Below are 20,060 nucleotides of genomic sequence, written 5' to 3'. Positions count from 1 at the left end.
TATCCAGAGAAATGTCAAGACAGACAACATAAAGGTTAAACAAGCCGCATATACCACCTACGTCCGCCCCAAGCTAGAATACTGCTCAAATGTGTGGCATCCCTGGCAGAAATCTCTTACCCATAAACTTGAACGAGTCCAAAGGTCAGCAGCTAGGTATGTAATGAACGATTACAACTACACAATCAGTGTAAATGAAATGTAGAAATCACTTGAATGGAAAACTCTCCAGTATCGTAGGTTAAACTGTTCATTACTTCTGTTTTACAAAATAAGGACACAGACCGTCGCAACTGACCAAGGTTACCTGACCCCCATTAGAAATCTTAACTACTTGATCCCTTATTCCAGCACCCAATACTTTGCTAACTCTTATTTCCCTAGAACCATCCGTCTCTGGAACTCCCTTCCCACATCAGTCAAAGCTACCCCCAGTATCTTTACAGAGAGGCTGGCGGAGGTCACTATGTAATTCTTCCATTCTGTCCTATTTTAACTGTAGCATACTGTCATTTTATCTTTTACTTTTAATACTGTAACATATTAAATTTCTTTAACAACTGTTTCTCTGACAGCGCCAACCAGTCATAATCGGAAATCGATTGTTGGTTGTACCGATGTAGATGTAGATGTAGAACTCCTTTTTCCCAGAAGTATACGTCTGTGGAACAGTCTCCCTTTGTCTTTGCAAGCTAGTACCAGCTTAGAGATATTTGCTGGGCAGCTGCCACCCTTCTATCAGTTCTAATTTCAACTTCCTGTTTTTACTTTTAATCTGGTCTGTAAAAAGGTTCTTTTACTTATCTTTTTGATGCACATAATTTATGTGTTTTTACTATTTTTAACAGCTATCCCTGACAACGCGCCTGTTAGTCATAATCGTTAATGATTACTAAGCAGTAGAACATAGGCACAGACATTCATCTGAAACACCTAACGTCTATACCGTGCCGGTGGTAGGGGTGCTTGTATGCATTGTTTAATATATGTATGATATATACAGTAAGTCTAACTGTAAAACAAGTTAATTTGTGCTTTTTTTTTTATAAAAGTTTCAAAACACAATAAGCTTTAATTTGTGTCGGATTGAGTGCAACATTATAAAACTAGCTAAAAGATCTTTTTGGCCGACAAAAACAAGTTCTTTAACAAAATAAGCAAACTCCTGTACTCATACAACGTCTTTCCCTTTCCCGATGTGTTCCTTCGTTGCCATAACATTATAATTGATTCCTTAGCTACCTTCCTGATATCCTCTTGAGTGATGGGCTCTTGCGTTTGAATTCCAATTTCATTTCTTCAGCCTATCGTGCAGCTTCTTTAGCTAATTGGTCTACATTCTCAGCAATTACAACATAACCTAGTGACCAGTCAAGACGAAATATACTTCCGGTTATAAATATACTTCCGGTTATAAATATATAAGCTTCTTAAACGATCTTGTTTTAAGCAAAACCTTTATATTATTTATTCCTGTAAGCTGAGAGTTCTATGTTACATAAACCCAACCATTCTACCCATTTCAAAACCTTCCATACATCTTCCAATCTCTCAGTCGACCTCGCGTTGTGCAATTATCCTTTTTCTTTTCTGTAAAACATTTTCCTTACTCCTGCAAGTCCTAATCTAAGTATTCTATTCTTATCATTTCAACTCTGCTCCTTACTCATTTTATGTTTCTCTCAAATTTGAATATATCATGCAAGGTAAGAGCTTTGCTAGTAAGACAAAGTTAAAACACAAAACAAGCAGAACAAATTATAGAGCCAGAGACTAAAGCAAAGCTTATAATGCATATTAAATCCATGCAGCAAAACATCAAAAGCAAACAAATCAGTTGAAAATCATAATTATAAGCTTTTGAATGTAGGACAATTTCAGGCTGGACAGCTCCAAGTACGCACCAGCCTCACAAACTCGCTAAACTCTTTACACCACCCTGAAGTCATTTTGGGAGGCTGTTCCAAACCCGAGCGGCCTTGTATCCAATGGAACATTTGCCGTAAGTAGTGGTTCGAACTGTTGGCACGTGTAGAAGGTTCTGATATCTGGAAAATGTTTTGAGGTTTTAAGTTGTACAAAATCACGCCAATATAGTGGTAATGAATAATGGATAATTTTACATTTCAATTGCAATTCCTCTAATTATGGATTAATATAATTTTGGCATATTACCATGCTGAAGAAGATCTTCAAAACTTGATGTAATATCATTAAATGTAATTCTGAGTGCCCGATGTTGTAGTTTTCCTGTGTGTGTGTTTACTTCAAAAGGGTGTAACTACTGTAAAATTATGCACATTTTTGTCGATTTGTTATGTCTTACTTTCGCTATTTCAACAAAAATGTCTAATTTTCAGCATTTCTGTGGTTTCAAACTTTATAGACAATCTATTCAGTTTTAAATTTCCATAAAGCTACATGTACACATAACGCTTGTGTTTCCATATAAAACTATTCGCAGTCCTTATTGGTTGTCCTTTCTACGCGAAATGTAAAACTTATCTGGAAGGAACCTGCAGATGTTACAATCTAAAAAAACATGCATTAGTGTAACGTGATTATTTTTTTTTTTTACAAATATAGACCTTTTGTCCGAATTCGGAGACATCTTTAATGATTATCTGTTTTAATTACTCGTTTCTGTTGATCATCTTTCATCAGCGTTTAAGATTTGCATTAGGTGGAAAAACCTGCAGATTATCTTATTTATATACGATTACTCAGAAAAAAAGTAGGGGGAGGGAAAAACAAATGGCAATGTTTTCCAAAATTCTATACTGAAAAAAAAAACACAACAAAACAACCCAGCTAACCCACCATTAGGTCTTTTGTCAGTAATTTACGAATTATTGAACGTACAATTTTGAAATTTAGTCTACGCTTAGAACAATATGCTGTTGATAAGTTTTTACAATAAAAAAAAATCAAACTACATTTCGAGGGCTGAGCGCGAAACTATTGTATCTTGTTCTTTATTTATATACAGTTACAATAGTTTCGCGCTCAGCCCACGATTTGTATGCTATCATATAAATTCACTCATTTTACGACTTCAGCCCATCTTTGAAAAGTCACAAAAAACACTAAAACATCTAGAATTTACAAACTAAAGAAAAACGTAATGAAGGAAGAAAATTATAACAAAAACAAAATAATGGGATTCCATCCAAAATAATCCAAAAATCTAAAATCCAAAGTCCTGTAAAATTTGATATAAACAATTCAAACTGAGCCACCCCTTTCAATAATTTTGAGCATTTCAATGACATGAAGAACATATAGCCAGTTATTTCAACCGTAAGGCATCCTGGAAAATTGGTGTCCTGCACAGTGTGGATCTTCCAGTACAGTATAGAGGCATGTAGTATAGGATACTGTCTAAGGAAGGAATAGTAATGGATGTGTTCGCTGTGGAAGACTAGACCTGAGTGGGTCAGAAGAAAAACAACTGTCGGCACAATCTTGATGACTTCTCAGTGAAAATCCCCTTTCAAACTGGAGATTGTTGCCACGAGTATGATAGTTGTGAGGTTTTAGGTCAAGGTGCTGGCGACGAAAATTGTTTAAGGTCTTATTGAACTTATTTCTGAAGTCCAGCAGAAATCTTGAAAAATGGTGTAACGAGAATGTATTTTTCTTTCATCATGGACTGACACTTAGTTAACGAGCACTGAGTACTTGCGAGATCTCATCTACACGTTCCTTCAAGAAAATGCAGGGTGTAGTATCTGATCCTTTAGCCATTCCAGGTTTCCCGTTAAGGTTTGTTACGAGTATGTTACCAGCAATATTTTATTATAAAAATCCATTTTGCTCTTCTTCCAACATAAAATTGTACTTAGAAAATCGTTTCTTCTAGAAAAAAGGTAAGGGTAAATTTCCCGGAAACACAGAACAAACACAGAACATCCCAAACACAGCTATAGAGCCATGTATCGCAAAGTAGGCTTACAACAAAAAGAAGCTGTAACGGAAAAATATTCAGACGGATTGCTTAAAAAATCCAAAAATCTAAAGTCTTGTAAAATTAGCGGTCATCTTTTTGGCCGTCCTGAATTTCAGACGCCATGTAGATCTTGGGGTTTGGGCCTCGTTCAAAATATTTTCAAGCAATCACCATGCAAAGTGGTTTGCTTGTAGAATTATCTGAACGATTTTTCGAGACCACACACTAACAATACAGACTGTTTGAAAACTAAGTTGTGAAACAACTCGCACAGAACCTTAATCAAAACATGCTATACCTATTGAAAAGATATTCACGAAAATAAACTTGTCTTTAAATTTTAGAATGAAAATATCAATAAAATCTTCGAGAACATCCTTTGGAAGCATAACCAAGCAAAATTACAGCAGATCCCACTGTGTTCCTTTGTTTGTTCATTTTGTCCTCGAGGGTTGACTTTGTGTGTGTGCGCGTGTATGTGTGTGTGTGTTTGTGGTGTGCACGTCTGCGTGCTGTAGGTTTCGTTTTGGGGAGGCTGCGATTTTGGTACGTGGCGTTCCCTGTTTGATATTTGTCTTTGTTTTTGATTTAGTCTGTTTACGAGAATTAATGAAATGTTCAACATCCCCAGACCCTAGCACCGGCTTAAGTGGGATTCTATTACATATACAGCTGGAACAACTAATACGTATTAGACCTTCCTGCATACAGTAGATTTAGGCGAACATTTGGACACCGCAGAGTTTTCAACATTAATATTTTTGTCAACGCTGGGCCATGATCTACGCATCTTCATTAGTGTAACGTGGTAAGACCAGTATCAACTCACGAATTTTAACATTCGGTGGTTTCTTTCTGGTGCAGGAGATGGTTGTTGCTGTTAATTCTGCATTGCTGTTCAGGTTAGATTTAAAATCATCAATGTTGTTTGTTGACAAAATTAACTACAGAAAATGTCACAATTTCTTAGGTAGGGCATTTCTTGATTTGATCTTTACATATTTTCTTTTTCAAATTGTTAATCAATGACTAATTAAAGCTATACCCAAATCTATCTGCAGCAATTATTCATGCTTTTCAAATTTCCACCTATAGAGGTAACAATTAAGCTGCATATAGTTTGAAAAAAAAGAGAGAAAAGTACAAGTTCACCTAGGATTGCAATAAAGTTTTAGCAGAGTTGTCGTCATTTTCTCCAAATATTTTACTCGGGATAGTTTTTGTCGGCTGAAATTAAAAAAAGTTAATGATCATGCCAGAGTGTGTATCTTGATGCAGTTAACTACACATATATCTGAAGGGTTGTTTTTTATTTAGTTGCCCTTATTATGGGGTACTTCCCTCTCAATCAAGGATACCCGGAGGAAGCCGTGTCTAATACCCTATCATAATGACTGAGCTTCAGGTACTTCTTCGGAATTGTCACCCTCCAAGGCTACTTGTAGACCGACTGCTATTGGGTAGAGATACCTCAGACCACTTGAGGACTTGCAGGCACACACCATAATCTTGAAGGTTAAGAACTACTGCATGCCTGAACGTTCTGCTCGGAACATTTTAATATAATAATAAAAATATAATAACAAATGTCCACCATAATCTGGTGAACTACTTTTTCCTCCAACATGAACTTCGTACAAATCATTCTAATAATAGTGGACAATTCAAGTCCGCCTTCCAGTCATAATCGTTAATGATTGTTGGAAGTATCATGTAGATGTAGATGTAGATGAATCAAAGAGCTATAAAAAATAATGCATTTTATAGTTCTTTGTTGAATAAATGCCGATGTTTTCACAACTCCATCTGCAAAATTATTTAGTCATTTTATTTTCAGTAAAACATTAAAAACATAGAATAATAACTATCTTACACTGTAGAAAAACAGTATGATCTAATTCAAGAAATGTTCATACTACATTAATTTAATAATTGTCTTACTAAAGGACCACATTGGAAATAAGTTGGAAAACTTTAATTATGGGTTATCCTATGGTATATATCGTCATGTCAGCGCAATAACTCAATAAGTGCATATATATTATATAAGCACTTATTGAGTTATTGCGCTGACATGACGATATATGTCTCTAAATTTATATTTGTAAAAAAGGGTTAGTTTTTTTAAATCAATTAGAAATATAATATTTAGCTATTTCTGTGTTCAATACAATTGAATGTTTATGTAAAAATCTATGTCACTGTCAATTTGTAACGAGACGCTTGTTTTTTTTCCATGCAAACCATGTTTGATTACCATCGTAGTTCAAATACAAAGAATACAGTTATTTTGTGAAGCGTTTAAAATGTACCTTACTGTACCTTACACTGGGTTTAGACAGACCAAGGGGAACAACTCCATTCGTACTAAATACTCTCATAGTAGGAGTTATAAGAACTAACTTCCGGGGATAATTCCGAACCCCAAATTCTGCCTTAAATTTGTATTTTTTTGTCCTTTTATGGCTTTACTAAATTCAAATTAAGTAAAGCCAAAAGCAAGAAACAATATTCGTCGCACAGGTGAGTTGATTTTCCTTTTAAAGCCGCAAAGTGTTGCATATCCGGGTCATAGCGAATGCGCAGATAATCCCCAGACAGTCGAGGTCAAGTTTTCCACTGCGGAATGTACATGATGGAGTTTGTATATGCGGGACATATATAGACTATACATGATATTTACCCCATTTTCGTGTACATTTCTGGGGTTTAGGGATCTGCTACTGGCTTTATTCTGTGCAGTGAACATTCTGGATAATAGAGATAGGTAAGATAATTGGCAAAACTTTGGTAATAATTCACCACATGTGTTTTAATTGGGCGGGGGTTTTGTACAGTGAATCTGGGATAAAATGTGTATATGACCTTCACCACTTGCACAATTGTCAATATAGTCTGGCTATTCAATACATTAGCGCTTGTGTGCAATGTCGCGCTCGGCTACTCATTGTATTCAAGTTTAACAGCTTTTGGGCGTATTTGAATAGGCATTTTAATTGAATTTTGTGATGAAAATTGAAGTTCTATTGAATCAGCATGTATATAATTGATGTTTTAATACATTGGTTTCACAAAATACCTTCAATTTAGGTCAGACAATTTACAATTTATAAACTGTCCATGACAGTTTTGGAATAATTGTTAAATCAATAATTTAATGATTAATGTTCACAATTCAATAAGCATCTCATATTGTCAAAAAAGATATGAGCAAATTTTTACATGTTGTCAATGAACTGAAAGTATTTAAAGTTATACATGTGTTACACCTTAGAGATATGTAATGTATTACTCCTTATTAATTTACAGCTCCATACTCTTGACAGTAATACTGAATGGTCCTGATACTTATAATACTTTGGATAGTTTTCTAACTCTCCTGTTTTCTGCAAGCATATTACTTTAAGAGAATTATTTTTGTCTGGTAGTATGTATTAATTAAGTAAATAGGTGCTCCTATGCCTGTTGCTGTTTTCAAGACATTGTTGAATATTGTCATAAGTCATAACTCAGTGTTAGACTTAATTTTTCTTATCAGGCTTCTGGCTGGGCAAGTTTGACTTAATGTTAACTTTCCTGCACTGACTTCAACTTGCCCAAATATTAATATTGTACAAATTCCTTTTGATTCATTTGAAATATGTCATACTTGGCATCTGATACTACAGATCTGTTGGACTTTCACTAGTAAGACTTGATACTAAAAGAAATTATTATAAACCTGTAACTTGAAGTTGCCCTTGTTAGCATTTTAATTAGCCCTTTTGATTTCTTACTTTTAATAAGGGGCAAATGGGCATATCCCTATTTATAACACTGACCATCGTAATGTGGAAAATGATGACACAGTTCAATATCACACATTATGGCTTTTCAAGAAATAGTTATCCAGAACCTAAGGGAGGCAGAAGGAAATTGAATCCAAAGATCTATCTGTATAAATTTGAGCAAGGTTGTGATGAAACCTTGAAGTGTGTTAACTGTTTGAATCACTATTGAGTCTGCTTCCTGGAAAAACCAGTACTAGTGTCATATGGAATATGGTCACCATCTGCCTTTCAGTGTGGTTTACATGAGTTCTCCTGTACTGAATAAGTGGCTGTGATCAGACTGCTCACCAGAATCCAGAGCACACAAGAGGAGCTATTATGATCCTTGATTCCTTCATAAATTTTCTGTCAGCATTTTCACCAAACAATAGTCCTCTGAAACCATTAAGTGAAAGTTGATGTAACATGGACCAGGCACTCTTCCAAAGGTGTGCAAAATACTCTGAAACCATTTAATGATTTAGTGAAAGTTGATGAAACATGGATCAGGTCCTCTTCCAAAGGTGTCCAAAATACTCTGAAACCATTTAATGATTTAGTGAAAGTTGATGAAACATGGATCAGGTCCTTTTCCAAAGGTGTGCAAATAGTTCTGCTCTGTTGCACAAACTACAGCTTTTAAAAAAACCCATCTCCTCAACCACTTGCTTGTTTTTGAAATAAAAACCTCTACCAAGATATATTCAAATTATTCTTCTTCAAATAATAGGCCACAAGGAGGCATAGTCAGTTTTCCCTTTATGTAATACCATACAGTGGTCGCTTTTAAAAAATATCAGAAATTGCAGACCCATTTTAAAACAATTTCTCACAAATGTTCCATATCAAATAAAAATTTATTCAATGTTAATTATCATAAAACAAAAAAAAGTATTAATTTGATTTGGAACATTTGTGAGAAATTGTTTTGAGACAAAACAACACAAAAAACGCTAATATTTCTTTTATTTTTAACTCGACTAACAAGGTATGGAGCTCTCCGGCTTCGGCGTCCTTCCGTGTCCACACCGGTTAAAAGTTTTGATGCACTTTCTCTTTATCTCTGTAATTAATTGATGGATTTGTTTCATACATAAAATAATTATTCCTCATCATCCCCCACATCATATGGCACAAGGGCCATAACTCTCACACCAATATTTTATGAATTATCCCCCCTTTTTACATACAATTTCAGTTTATAGTTATGATGCACTTTCACTCTATTTCATTTATTATTCTAACACGATCAACCGTAGTTGCTATATAAACATATAGCGAAATCACCTATACATGAATCTACGATAAAATATAGCTGTTCCATTCCACCCTACCATTGTAACATGACTGAGGTTCTACTCTGCTTCCGTTATATGCAGACTAAATACTTGACTGTTTCAGTGCTAAGTAGTAGTAATAAAAAGTGCATCAAATTTTCTGAAACAAACAATTTCTAACTGATGAATTCATTTGTTTATATTTTTACTGAAAGAAAATGTTTCAGCGCGGTAAGTTTCAACTTCAACATCGGTGCATCTGTATCTGGTCGTGTGCGTAGTTTACAATTTTCTGCGTTGTAGGCTACACAAATGTTAACTAGATTCTACATTGACAGTAAATAAATTATAATTCATGTTCCAATCTTCCAGACTCAAGTGTTTACGTATTTATATGAAAATAACATTTTCACAGCAGTAACTACTTAATACTTTAACGAAAATTTACAGAATATCAGAAAATTCCGTTTGATACAACGCTTTTCATTCGTGGGGAGGTTTTTAAAATAGCATATGGCCAGCCGAATGACGTATCGAGCAAAATGTAGTTCTGTAAAATGCGAAGAATTTGCATGGTTAGAATTGAAATAATAAATATGTTCCAATAATTTTATCAGTTAATAAAATATGGGCAGTCGTTCGGATGCGAATATTAAATCACTCGTGCTACGCACTCGTGATTTAATTATTACGTATCCGAACTCAAGTGTTTACGTCAAACTCAAGTGTTTTCAAGTCGTTCGGATGTGAATATTAAATCACTCGTGCTACGCACTCGTGATTTAATTATTACGCATCCGAACTCCTGCCCATATTTTATTAACATATAAAATATAGGGACATATTTATTATTTCTTAACTAAATGGATTTGATTCAAACTGAAAGTAGTTGTTCCACTTCATCTCCCACATCATATGACACAAGGTCCATAACTCTGGTACCAATATTTAATGAATTATGTCCCCTTTTACTTAGGGTTTCAGGTTAAAGTTTGGTGCACCTTCACTCTATCTCAATTATTAATAAATGTGTTTGATTCAAACTTATCATTGTTGTTCCACCTTATCACCCACATCATATGACACAAGGTGCATAACTTTTGCACCAATATTTTATGAATTATGACTCAATTTTGCTTAAGATTATACCTATTTAGTGTTTTGATACACTTTACCTCTCTTATTACTTAATATTTTTGACACAGACTCAAGCTGTTGTGCAATTTCTTCGTCCACCATTGGAGTCATTAAACACTCCAGTGACAGCTCCAACTTTCTCAGATGTGCCCAGTTTCACTATCCAGCATCAAAATAGTTGTGCGCGCTGTCTCCTGTGACAACTCTTGTTAAGTGTCCCCCGTCCCAGGAATTGCCGACAACTCTTTGATTTTAATGCCTGCATGTAGATTTATTGTCTTGTCACATTCTGCTTGCGGACAGGCAAATTATGCCCAGTTATACAATTAGGATATTGGGCACATTTTTAGCTTGTCTGATTTTTTAAAAAAAATGTATGAGGTATTGTTGTCACTTTGTCGTTGGTGTAGGCTTTGGTCAAAATTTTTGTTTAGGTCCACCTTTTATTGAACACCATATTAAGAACCACAGCTTTGAAACTTGCACACCAGGTCCTGATTATCATCCTTAGGTTTCTATGAAGGCCAAGAACCATTACTGTAATACGCGTTTTTGTCAGAAGTATGGCCCTTTTTATACCCAGAAAATCAGTATTATCTTGGTTGGTTTTAGCTCACCTGAGCACAAAGTGCTCAAGGTGAGCTTTTGTGATCGCCCTGTGTCCGTCGGCTGCATCTGCGGCATCGTCAACAATTTGACCGTTAACACTCTAGAGGTCACAATTTTGGCCCAATCTTAATGAAACTTGGTCAGAATGTTACCCTCAATAAAATCTTGGACGAATTCGATATTGGGTCATCTGGGATCAAAAACTAGGTCACCAGGTCAAATCAAAGGATAAGCTTGTTAACACTCCAGAGGTCACATTTTGGCCCAATCTTAATGAAACTTGGTCAGAATTACCCTCAATAAAATCTTGGACGAGTTCGATATTGGGTCATCTGGGGTGAAAAACTAGGTCACCTGGTCAAATCGAAGGAAAAGCTTGTTAACACTTTAAAGCTCACAATTTGGAGTCAATCTTAATTAAACTTGGTCAGAATGTTACCCTCAATAAAGTCTTGGACGTTTTTGATATTGGGTCATCTGGGATCAAAAACTAGGTCACCAGGTCAAATCAAAGGAAAAGCTAGTTTACACTGTAGAGGTCACATTTATGACCATATCATAATGAAACTTGGTCAGAATGTTAAGCTTGATGATATGTAGGTAAAATTTAAATCTGTGTCAGGTGGGGTCAAAAACTAGGTCACTAGGTCAAATCAAAGGAAAAGCTTGTTAACGCTCTAGAGGCCACATTTATGACTGTATCTTCATGAAACTTAGTCAGAATGTTAATCTTGATGATCTTTAGGTCAAGTTCGGATCTGGGTCATGTGGGGTCAAAAACTAGGTCACCAGGTCAAATCAAAGGAAAAGCTATTTAACACTTTAGAGGCCACATTTATGACCATATCTTAATGAAACTTGGTCAGGATGTTAATCTTGATGATCTTTAGATCAATAGGTTAGGTGAGCGATACAGGGCCTTCATGGCCCTCTTGTTTGTTTAAGTTCACTTTTCTTGAAAATTTACTATAGCTTTGCGTAAGAAGGCCAACTACAACTCTTCTTACATATTGTCCAGCACCTGCAGATTAGTAGCGGCTTATGTATGTTTTTGACAACACAGAAAATGACGTCAGACAAAAGTCTTTCGCTGAAGTAAAGAAATAGAAAGAATACAGGCTAAATTTGAAAACAAGTCACACATCCAGGGGTTCAGGCGCAGAGGTCGTCTGTCTAAAAGTCTATGTATGAACATAGATCCAACAAGGATACATCTAGGGGAACAAGGCTATAACATGGAGATTTTTCGAACCTCATGAAGAAAAACATTATTATGGTCCTTTTTAGTGTGTCTGAAGGTGTTGGCATAATGCCTAATATGTCAGATGTTTCTGTACTTGAGAGCTGCTTACATACATTTCTGCAATTGTTTTTCAAAAAGACTCTGATACATTAAAATGTGTATTCTGTGGAAACATGAAATGGCCATACATTTTCTTTAAAGGATATTGAGCTTTTGTTAAAGATGTCTACTTTCTGTTTAACAATGGACCAGAAATACATGTAAGAAGTCCAATAGAACAATAATTATTACAGTAAACATGTGTTGTTTTTTTTTTGTTTGTTATGAAAAAACATATTTATCTTGGTCACATTTATAACTTGTTTGTTGTGATTTTAAATTTCTACTTTCTGTTTCAGAAGAAAAATACAAGTGTAACTCCTGCGAAACTAAAGATACAGAATGTGAATGAGTTACTTCCCTTCGATACAGCAATACACTCTTTTGTGATAATAGAATCAAATTCTGTGATAATAGATTTATAAATTTCTTTTTATTGGTGCTAAACTCTTTAATACATGCTTAAGACTTTGTGTTTTAATGAATGGCAATTCTGTTAAAGAGAGAAAATAAAAGAAAGTTTTAATACATAAAAAAAGCAAAACAGAGTGCTTAATTAGCACCTAGACCCTTACCTCATATTCTTGTTAAAATTATCTTTAAAAACTTATAGCAAATCTACAGAAAATGCCTTACAAATTGGATGTTACTGTAAACTTTCCTGTGACAAAATTTTTTAAGTTTGGACCGAGAAATGCGGGCTGATTTTCTTGGGTGAACAAACGTGAAAAGTAATGGAAACAGCTACGTCACTGAAGGAGGAGACAGACCTAGCTACACAGCTGGCACTGGCTGGGGTCACCAGTCCTGTGTGGTCTCAGGGGGCTCCACTGTCGGCCCCACAGGCACACATGTCAATGGCCACTGTTTCATCAGACCCCCAGCAGATAAGTGTGGCTCCGCCCCCAGCACACGCCCACCCATCAACAGCCAACCCAAAACCACCAGATTCACTTTTTGATAAAAGTAAGTACAAGGTATAAGGTTTTTTCTTCCTTAGACATTAGATTTGAATATACATCCTACAGGCTGGGGATTTTTTTGGTAACAAAACAAACCAGACAGTTTAAAGGATTTACTATGGACAATAGAAAGTATTGTAAGACAGTGTTAATTTGTCCAGCAGCTGGTCACACCAGCTAGAATATTGATTAATTGTTAGTGTGTAGTTCATTGTGAAAATATCCTCTTGTTTAAAGAGCTTTTAAAGCAGAATTTTGGAACATAACTATACACTAAGACTTGGGGACAACTTATCCATATTGTTCAGGAATAATGGAGGATAAAGGGAATTTAAGGGCCACAGCCGATTAAGCAACAGCAACCAAAAAGTTTGTCTTTGACCCTTACCCTGCTAAATTTCTATAATGAACTTGTCCATCTTTCAATTTGGACAGTACCATTAATTGTTAAAAGGGGTGCTGACAGAAAAGATACTGACTGAATGGCAAACAGTGCAGATCTTGATAAGACTGCATGGATGTGCAGGCTGATCATGATCTACACTGTCCGCAAAGGCAGAATCAGTCCTCCAGCATAGTAAGGGTTAAGGATTCACAAAGGCAGAATCAATCGTGTCCAGCATGGTAAGGGTTCAGAAAATGCCAGTGGTTGAAATTTGATTATTTGCCAGTTGTACCGGAAACTAGTCTGCTGGTACGGTTACATTTCATAATGTGATGGGTTGTAAGCAGTGACTATGAAATCATATATCCCTTGTAATAATCACAATAATTCTATGAAAATTCCAGCTGGCATTTGGAAGGTTGGTGGTTCTACTCAAGTGCTGGATTGTGCCTAAATTAATGTCTGGAGGGGCTGCCTCCTCCGTCGAAAATTGGAAAATTGCCTTGTGACCTATACTTTTGTATCTGACGTTAGACCTTACAAAAATAAATGTACATGCAAAATTGCATTGTTTTCAGTACTTAGTCCTTAGACAGACATGCTAGACATGATTGATTCTGACTTTGCCACCAGTGTAGATCATAATCAGCATGCACATCCATGCAGTCTGATCAAGATCTGCACTGTTTGCCATTCAGTCAGTACCTTTTTGATAAGCATTCCTTTTAACAGTTAATGGCACTGTCCAAATTGAAAGATGGACAAGTTCATTATAGAAATTTAGCAGCATTATTTGTCCTGTTTCAGATCTTTTAGAAGCTGCTGCATTCTTGGATGGGAAGGCGATGACGTTACCGGTGAAGCCTTCAGAGTCGACATCGGCACCTGACAGCCAGAGTTCCATCCCTTGGGCCATACAACAGCAGCTGTTGCAGCAATATGGACAGTTCATGTTAGAGAAAATGTTAAACAAGCAAAATGAAGCTGGTAACACGGCTACAGCGACTGTTACAACCGATGGAGGTGAGTTAATTATTCGGTCTGAATATTATAGACAAAAATTGCTAGTAGTTAATCAGCTACTCTTGCAGACTCCTCATACTTGGAATTTCATATGCCGCCCCCATTTTTAAAAACAGTCAACTAATGTATGAACTTTAACCTAGAGTCATTTTCAAAGTTAGCTCACCTGAACTTTGTACAAGGTGAGTTGTTAGTGTACGTGGCTTGTCTGTCGTCCATATTCCTGTGTCCTTCGTTCTGCATCAACATTTTTATACGCCCGTTTGAAAAACGGGACGTATTATGGGAACTTATAAATGACTGTAGGGAAAAACCAAGACCACTTTTCTGTGGTACAACATAGATGTTACTTTCAAATTTTAGGTGTATTTTAAAGTATCTCTACTTGGTAAGAGAACCACCCGCAGAGTTCTGCCGAGGATTTCAGCATGATGGGCCCATGGCCCATCTACCCTGAAAACATGGGGCCATTCTGAAACTTTTGGGGCCATTCAAAAAAAACCAATTTTACATTAAAAAGACTTTACATTTCTTATGCATTTAAGAAGTGTATTTTTTTTTTTTTTTTAAATGTAAAATTATACACAAAGTTCATGCCATTTATTCTCTTTTCCTTATAACTTAACCATGTATACTCAACCAATAACTTCTTCTGAAAGCTCTGTTTGTCAGATGTTTTACTCTTACTTTTTCGCTCTATTCAAATTACTTGACTGGGTGGGGGTCGGATCACTCTGTGATTCTGGGGTTGTTGTTTAATGTTCAGCGACATATGTAGTTGAATCGTCGCTTTTGTTCAATGTATCATTTCTATTTGTATCTTTCCCCAGTGTAACTAAAGTCTGGTTTATTTTCTTAGAGGCAGGAGGACTGAAAAATTTGTGCAAAATCGCTTTTCCTTTCGGTGCGGCCGCCATTTTGATACAGTCATGGTGCAATTATCACGACACATTATTTTTTCAAATCCGTCACAGTGATCTCCCCTGGAAGAATGTCTATCTACCGTGCAAGACCGGCAAACTAGCAATTGTTATCGGGTTCGAGTTTCAGATTTCTGGCGCGCCAAAGGCCCACCGACGCGAAATTTGCTGCGCCATTCATATTTTTTTCGCGCCAATGGCGCAAAAACGCAGCCTTGGCAGAACTCTGCACCCGCTTAGCTCAGTAGGTAGAGCGTTGGTCTATGGATCGCGAGTTCGATCCTCGGGCGGGGCATATGTTCTCCGTGACTATTTGATAAACAACATTGTGTCTGAAATAATTAGTGCTCCACCTCTGATTCATGTGGGGAAGTGGGCAGTTACTTGTGGGGAACAGGTTTGTACTGGTACAGAATCCAGGAACACTGGTTAGGTTAACTGCCCGCCGTTACATGACTGAAATCCTGTTGAAAAACGGCGTTAAACCCAAAACAGAACAAAAAACTTTCTGGTAAGGAGTTTTTTATGGACTTAGAAAAACAAAAGAATTACAATAATTACTACACAACCATAGAATTAAAATTCCATTTGCAAGTACAGGTGCTAAAGAAATTTGCTATGAAGGGCCTATATATTGTGACATTCTGGAACTCTTGTATTAAACATCTTCTTTTTGAAACTGCTGCATGAGTGTTTCTTGGATAGTCCTCTGCCAAAGTTGTTCAGACAGTTCCGCTTGGTTGCACATAGGGGTCGCCAGAGCTATTAATAGAAAAATCTTCAAACGACATCTTCTCGTAAACCAATGGTCAATTTTGATTTAATTTCACACAAATGGTGCTTATGTCTACCAAGATTGTTCAGATTATACCGATTTGTCAAAAAACATGTCCACCAGGGGGTGTGGTCTCTTTTCCTATATGTATATAGTAGAAACTTTTAGCCCGAAATTGTCCTTGTGTGACCTTCTTCAAAATTAATATTGTTCAAATTTTTCTGATTCGTCAAAAAATAGTTTGTAATATGTCAGATTTTTTTTTTACAAAAAAACTTAAATATCTTTCCTACTTCCTAGTAGTAAGTACATGATATATGATATGCATACAATAGATAGAGGCAAAGTTTGCTATGATCTGACCCATTTCATGTTAGCTTTACTGCCTTTTAACATGTCTATTCAGGTGGTAAATAACAGCAACATATTTTTATTTTAACTATTAGCAGTGTCCATTGGGCATTGTAGTGTACATGTTAGGTCAAAGTGTTGATGTTAGGGGTCACAGTGTAGATGTCAGGCAGTACAGTGTATATGTCAGGCATTACAGTGTAGATGTCAGACATTTCAGTGTTTATGTTAGACATTATAGTGTAGGTGTCAGACATTGCAATTTAGATGTCAGGCATTACAATGTAGACGCCAGACATTCCAGTTTAGATATCACACATTGCAATTTAGATTTAGGGCATTACAGTATAGATGTCAGGCATTAAAAGTGTATGTGTCAGGCATTAAAGTGTAGATGTCAGGCATTAGTGTGTATATGTCAGGCATTACAGTGTAGATGTCAGACATTACATTGTTGGTGTGAGGCATTACAGTATTGGTGTGAGGCATTGTATGTTGGTGCGAGGCATTGCAGTGTTGATGTCAGGTATTACAGTGTATATGTCAGACATTACAGTATAGATGTCAGGCATTAACTAAAGGTGTAGATGCCAAGCATTACTGTACAGTGTAGGTGTTAGGCATTAGTGTGTATATGTCAGGCATTACAGTGTAGATGCCAGACATTACATTGTTGGTGTGAAGCATTACAGTGTTGGTGTCAAGCATTACTATGTCAGGCATTACAGATGTTACATTACAGATCTACATTGTTGAACATTTTTTGTTCTGACAAGTACAAGTACCTTTAATAACAATGTGAATATGTCTTTTTGTCTGTCAGATCACAAAATAATAGTGCTTCAAAATCATGCAATTTATACTGTAAAAGCACATATTTTTGCTCGGTCAGAATTTCGCGAACTTTGAAATTTTGAGCATGTTCACAAGGTTTGATATTCGCAAAATAGTAAAAACGGTATCGTACTTGAATTTGAATTATACTTACGGTGAATATTTACGCAAGGCTTAATTTTGGCGAGATAGAGTGCCTCGCAGTATAGCAAAATTTAAACCATAACAAACTTTTCTGCTTTTGCAGTAGTAACTTCGACAGATGTGACAGCGATATCTATTTGAATTTAAAGTCCCATAATGTTATCGATTTGATGTTAGATATCAATATGTTGTCCAGATTTTCTCTTTTCGTTTTGTTAGATCTTATAAAATGTTACTTAAAATCTGATTCTTTCCAAACATATTTACATATTTACATGTACCTGTTTTAAACATTATAATATTTTGAAATTATTTTTTTAAAATTCTCTGGAGTGAATTAAATTAAGGAACTGCAGAAAAGGTACTGTAGAAAAAATATGACTGATATATTTTATTTTTCTTTAGGAAAGTAAGTACATTACATTGTAATTATGTATATATGTGTTTTCGTCGTTACACAGTGTGAAACTAATAGAATGTAATTATCCAGGTAAGATAGATAGCTGTTAATGATGGTCCATTAATTGAACTATTATCAGTTATTCAGCTCCTGCTATCTGTTTGACATGTTTGAGGTTATACCATGTTGAGTTGATTTGTTGCTAAAAATTTACAATTTTTAACCCTTACCCTGCTAAATTCTGTAATGAACTTGTCCATCTTTGAATTTGGACAGCATCATTAACTGTTAAAAGGGGTGCTTACCAAAAAGATACTGACTAAATAGCGAACAGTGCATATCATGAACAGACTGCACGGATGTGCAGGCTGATCATGATCTACACTGGTCGCAAAGGCAGAACCAATTGCGTTCAGCATGCTACTAGTTGAAGGAAGACTTTTCTCAGTTAGGTAATTGATTTTCAGCTGGGGAGAAAAAAATGAATATCTTCAGTATGTAGTCAAGGAACAGGTAAACAAAAAAAAATTAGCAAATGGCTGAGATGATAATCAAAGGATTAATTTATCATGGCCTTACACTATAGAAAAATATATCAATAATTGTATTTAAAAGGCATCTTTCCCAAGTGCAAGTTTACACAAAACATTTTTAGCTCACCAGAGCACAAAGTGCTCAAGGTGAGCTATTGTGACCGGTCATTGTCCGTCGGCGTCCGTCGTCCTTCGTCTGTCAACATTTGCCTTGTGAACACTAGAGGCCACATTTGTGACCCAATCTTTATGAAACTTGGTCAGAATGTTAGTTTTGATGATCTCTAGGTCAAATTTGAAACTGGGCCATGTTGGGTCAAAAACGAGGTAAGTAGGCCAGATCAAAGGAAAAGCTTGTGAACACCCTAGGGGCCACAGTTGTGACCCGATATTTATGAAACTTGGTCAGAATGATTGCCTTGATGATTTCTAGGTCAAGTTTGAATCTGGGTCAGGTGGGGTAATAAACTACGAGGTGCTCGGTCAAATCAAAGGAAAAGCTGGTGAACACTCTGGAGGCCACAATTTTTAGCTCACCTGAGCACGAAGTGCTCAAAGGTGAGCTTTAGTGATCACCCCGTGTCCGGTGTCCGTCGTCGTCTGTCCGTCCATCGTCAACAATTTGACTGTTAACACTCTAGAGGTCACATTTTTGGCCCAATCTTAATGAAACTTGGTCAGAATCTTACCCTCCATAAAATCTTGGTCGAGTTCGATATTGGGTCATCTGGGGTAAAAAACTAGGTCACCAGGTCAAATCAAAAGAAAAGCTTGTTAACTTTCTAGAGGTCACAATTTTGACCCAATCTTAATGAAACTTGGTCAGAATGTTACCCTGCATAAAGTCTTGGACGAGTTCGATATTGGGTCATCTGGGGTCAAAAACTAGTTCACCAGGTCAAATCAACAATTTGACTGTTAACACTCTAGAGGTCACATTTTTGGCCAAATCTTAATGAAACTTAGTCAGAATGTTACCTTTAATAAAATCTTGGACGAGTTCGATATTGGGTCACCTGGGGTCAAAAACTAGGTCAACAGGTCAAATCAAAGGAAAAGCTTGTTAACACTCTAGAGGTCACAATTTTGGCCCAATCTTAATGAAACTTAGTCAGAATGTTATCCTTAAAAAAGTCTTGGACGAGTTTGATATTGGGTCATCTGGGGTCAAAAACTAGGTCACCAGGTCAAATCATAGGAAAAGCTTGTTAACACTATAGAGGCCGCATTTATGACTATATCTTCATGAAACTTGGTCAGAATGTTAATATTGATGATCTTAAGGTCCAGTTAGAATCTGGGTCATGTAGGATTAAAAACTAGGTCACCTGGTCAAATCAAAGGAAAAGCTAGTTAACACTATAGAGGCCACATTTATGACCATATCTTAATGAAACTTGGTCGGAATGTTTATCTTGATGCTCTTTAGGTCAAGTTTAAATCTGGGTCAGCTGGGGTCAAAAACTAGGTCACTAGGTTAAATCAAAGGAAAAGCTTGTTAACACTCTAGAGGCCACATTTATGACTATATCTTCGTGAAACTTAGTCAGAATATTAAACTTACTGATCTTTAGGTCAAGTTCGAATCTGGGTCATGTTGGGTCAAGAAT

General features: G+C 36.2%; 1 protein-coding gene across 1 annotated transcript in view; it reads left to right on the top strand.

Moving 5' to 3' along the window:
- The first annotated feature begins 6,553 nt into the window (after positions 1-6,553).
- The window catches only part of LOC123542953 (zinc finger protein sens-like), a 50,265-nt gene continuing 36,758 nt past the window's right edge, over positions 6,554-20,060 (top strand). Inside the window, exons 1-3 of the mRNA XM_045329005.2 lie at positions 6,554-6,716; positions 12,423-13,089; positions 14,278-14,493. Coding sequence (XP_045184940.2) covers positions 12,858-13,089; positions 14,278-14,493 — 448 coding nt within the window. The 5' untranslated portion in view covers positions 6,554-6,716; positions 12,423-12,857. The remainder of the gene's footprint in view (positions 6,717-12,422; positions 13,090-14,277; positions 14,494-20,060) is intronic.

This window comes from Mercenaria mercenaria, chromosome 19, assembly GCF_021730395.1.
Source record: "Mercenaria mercenaria strain notata chromosome 19, MADL_Memer_1, whole genome shotgun sequence".
NCBI lineage: Eukaryota > Metazoa > Mollusca > Bivalvia > Venerida > Veneridae > Mercenaria > Mercenaria mercenaria.
The sequence above is the reverse complement of the archived record's forward strand: the minus strand, read 5'-3'. Positions and strand labels throughout refer to the sequence as shown.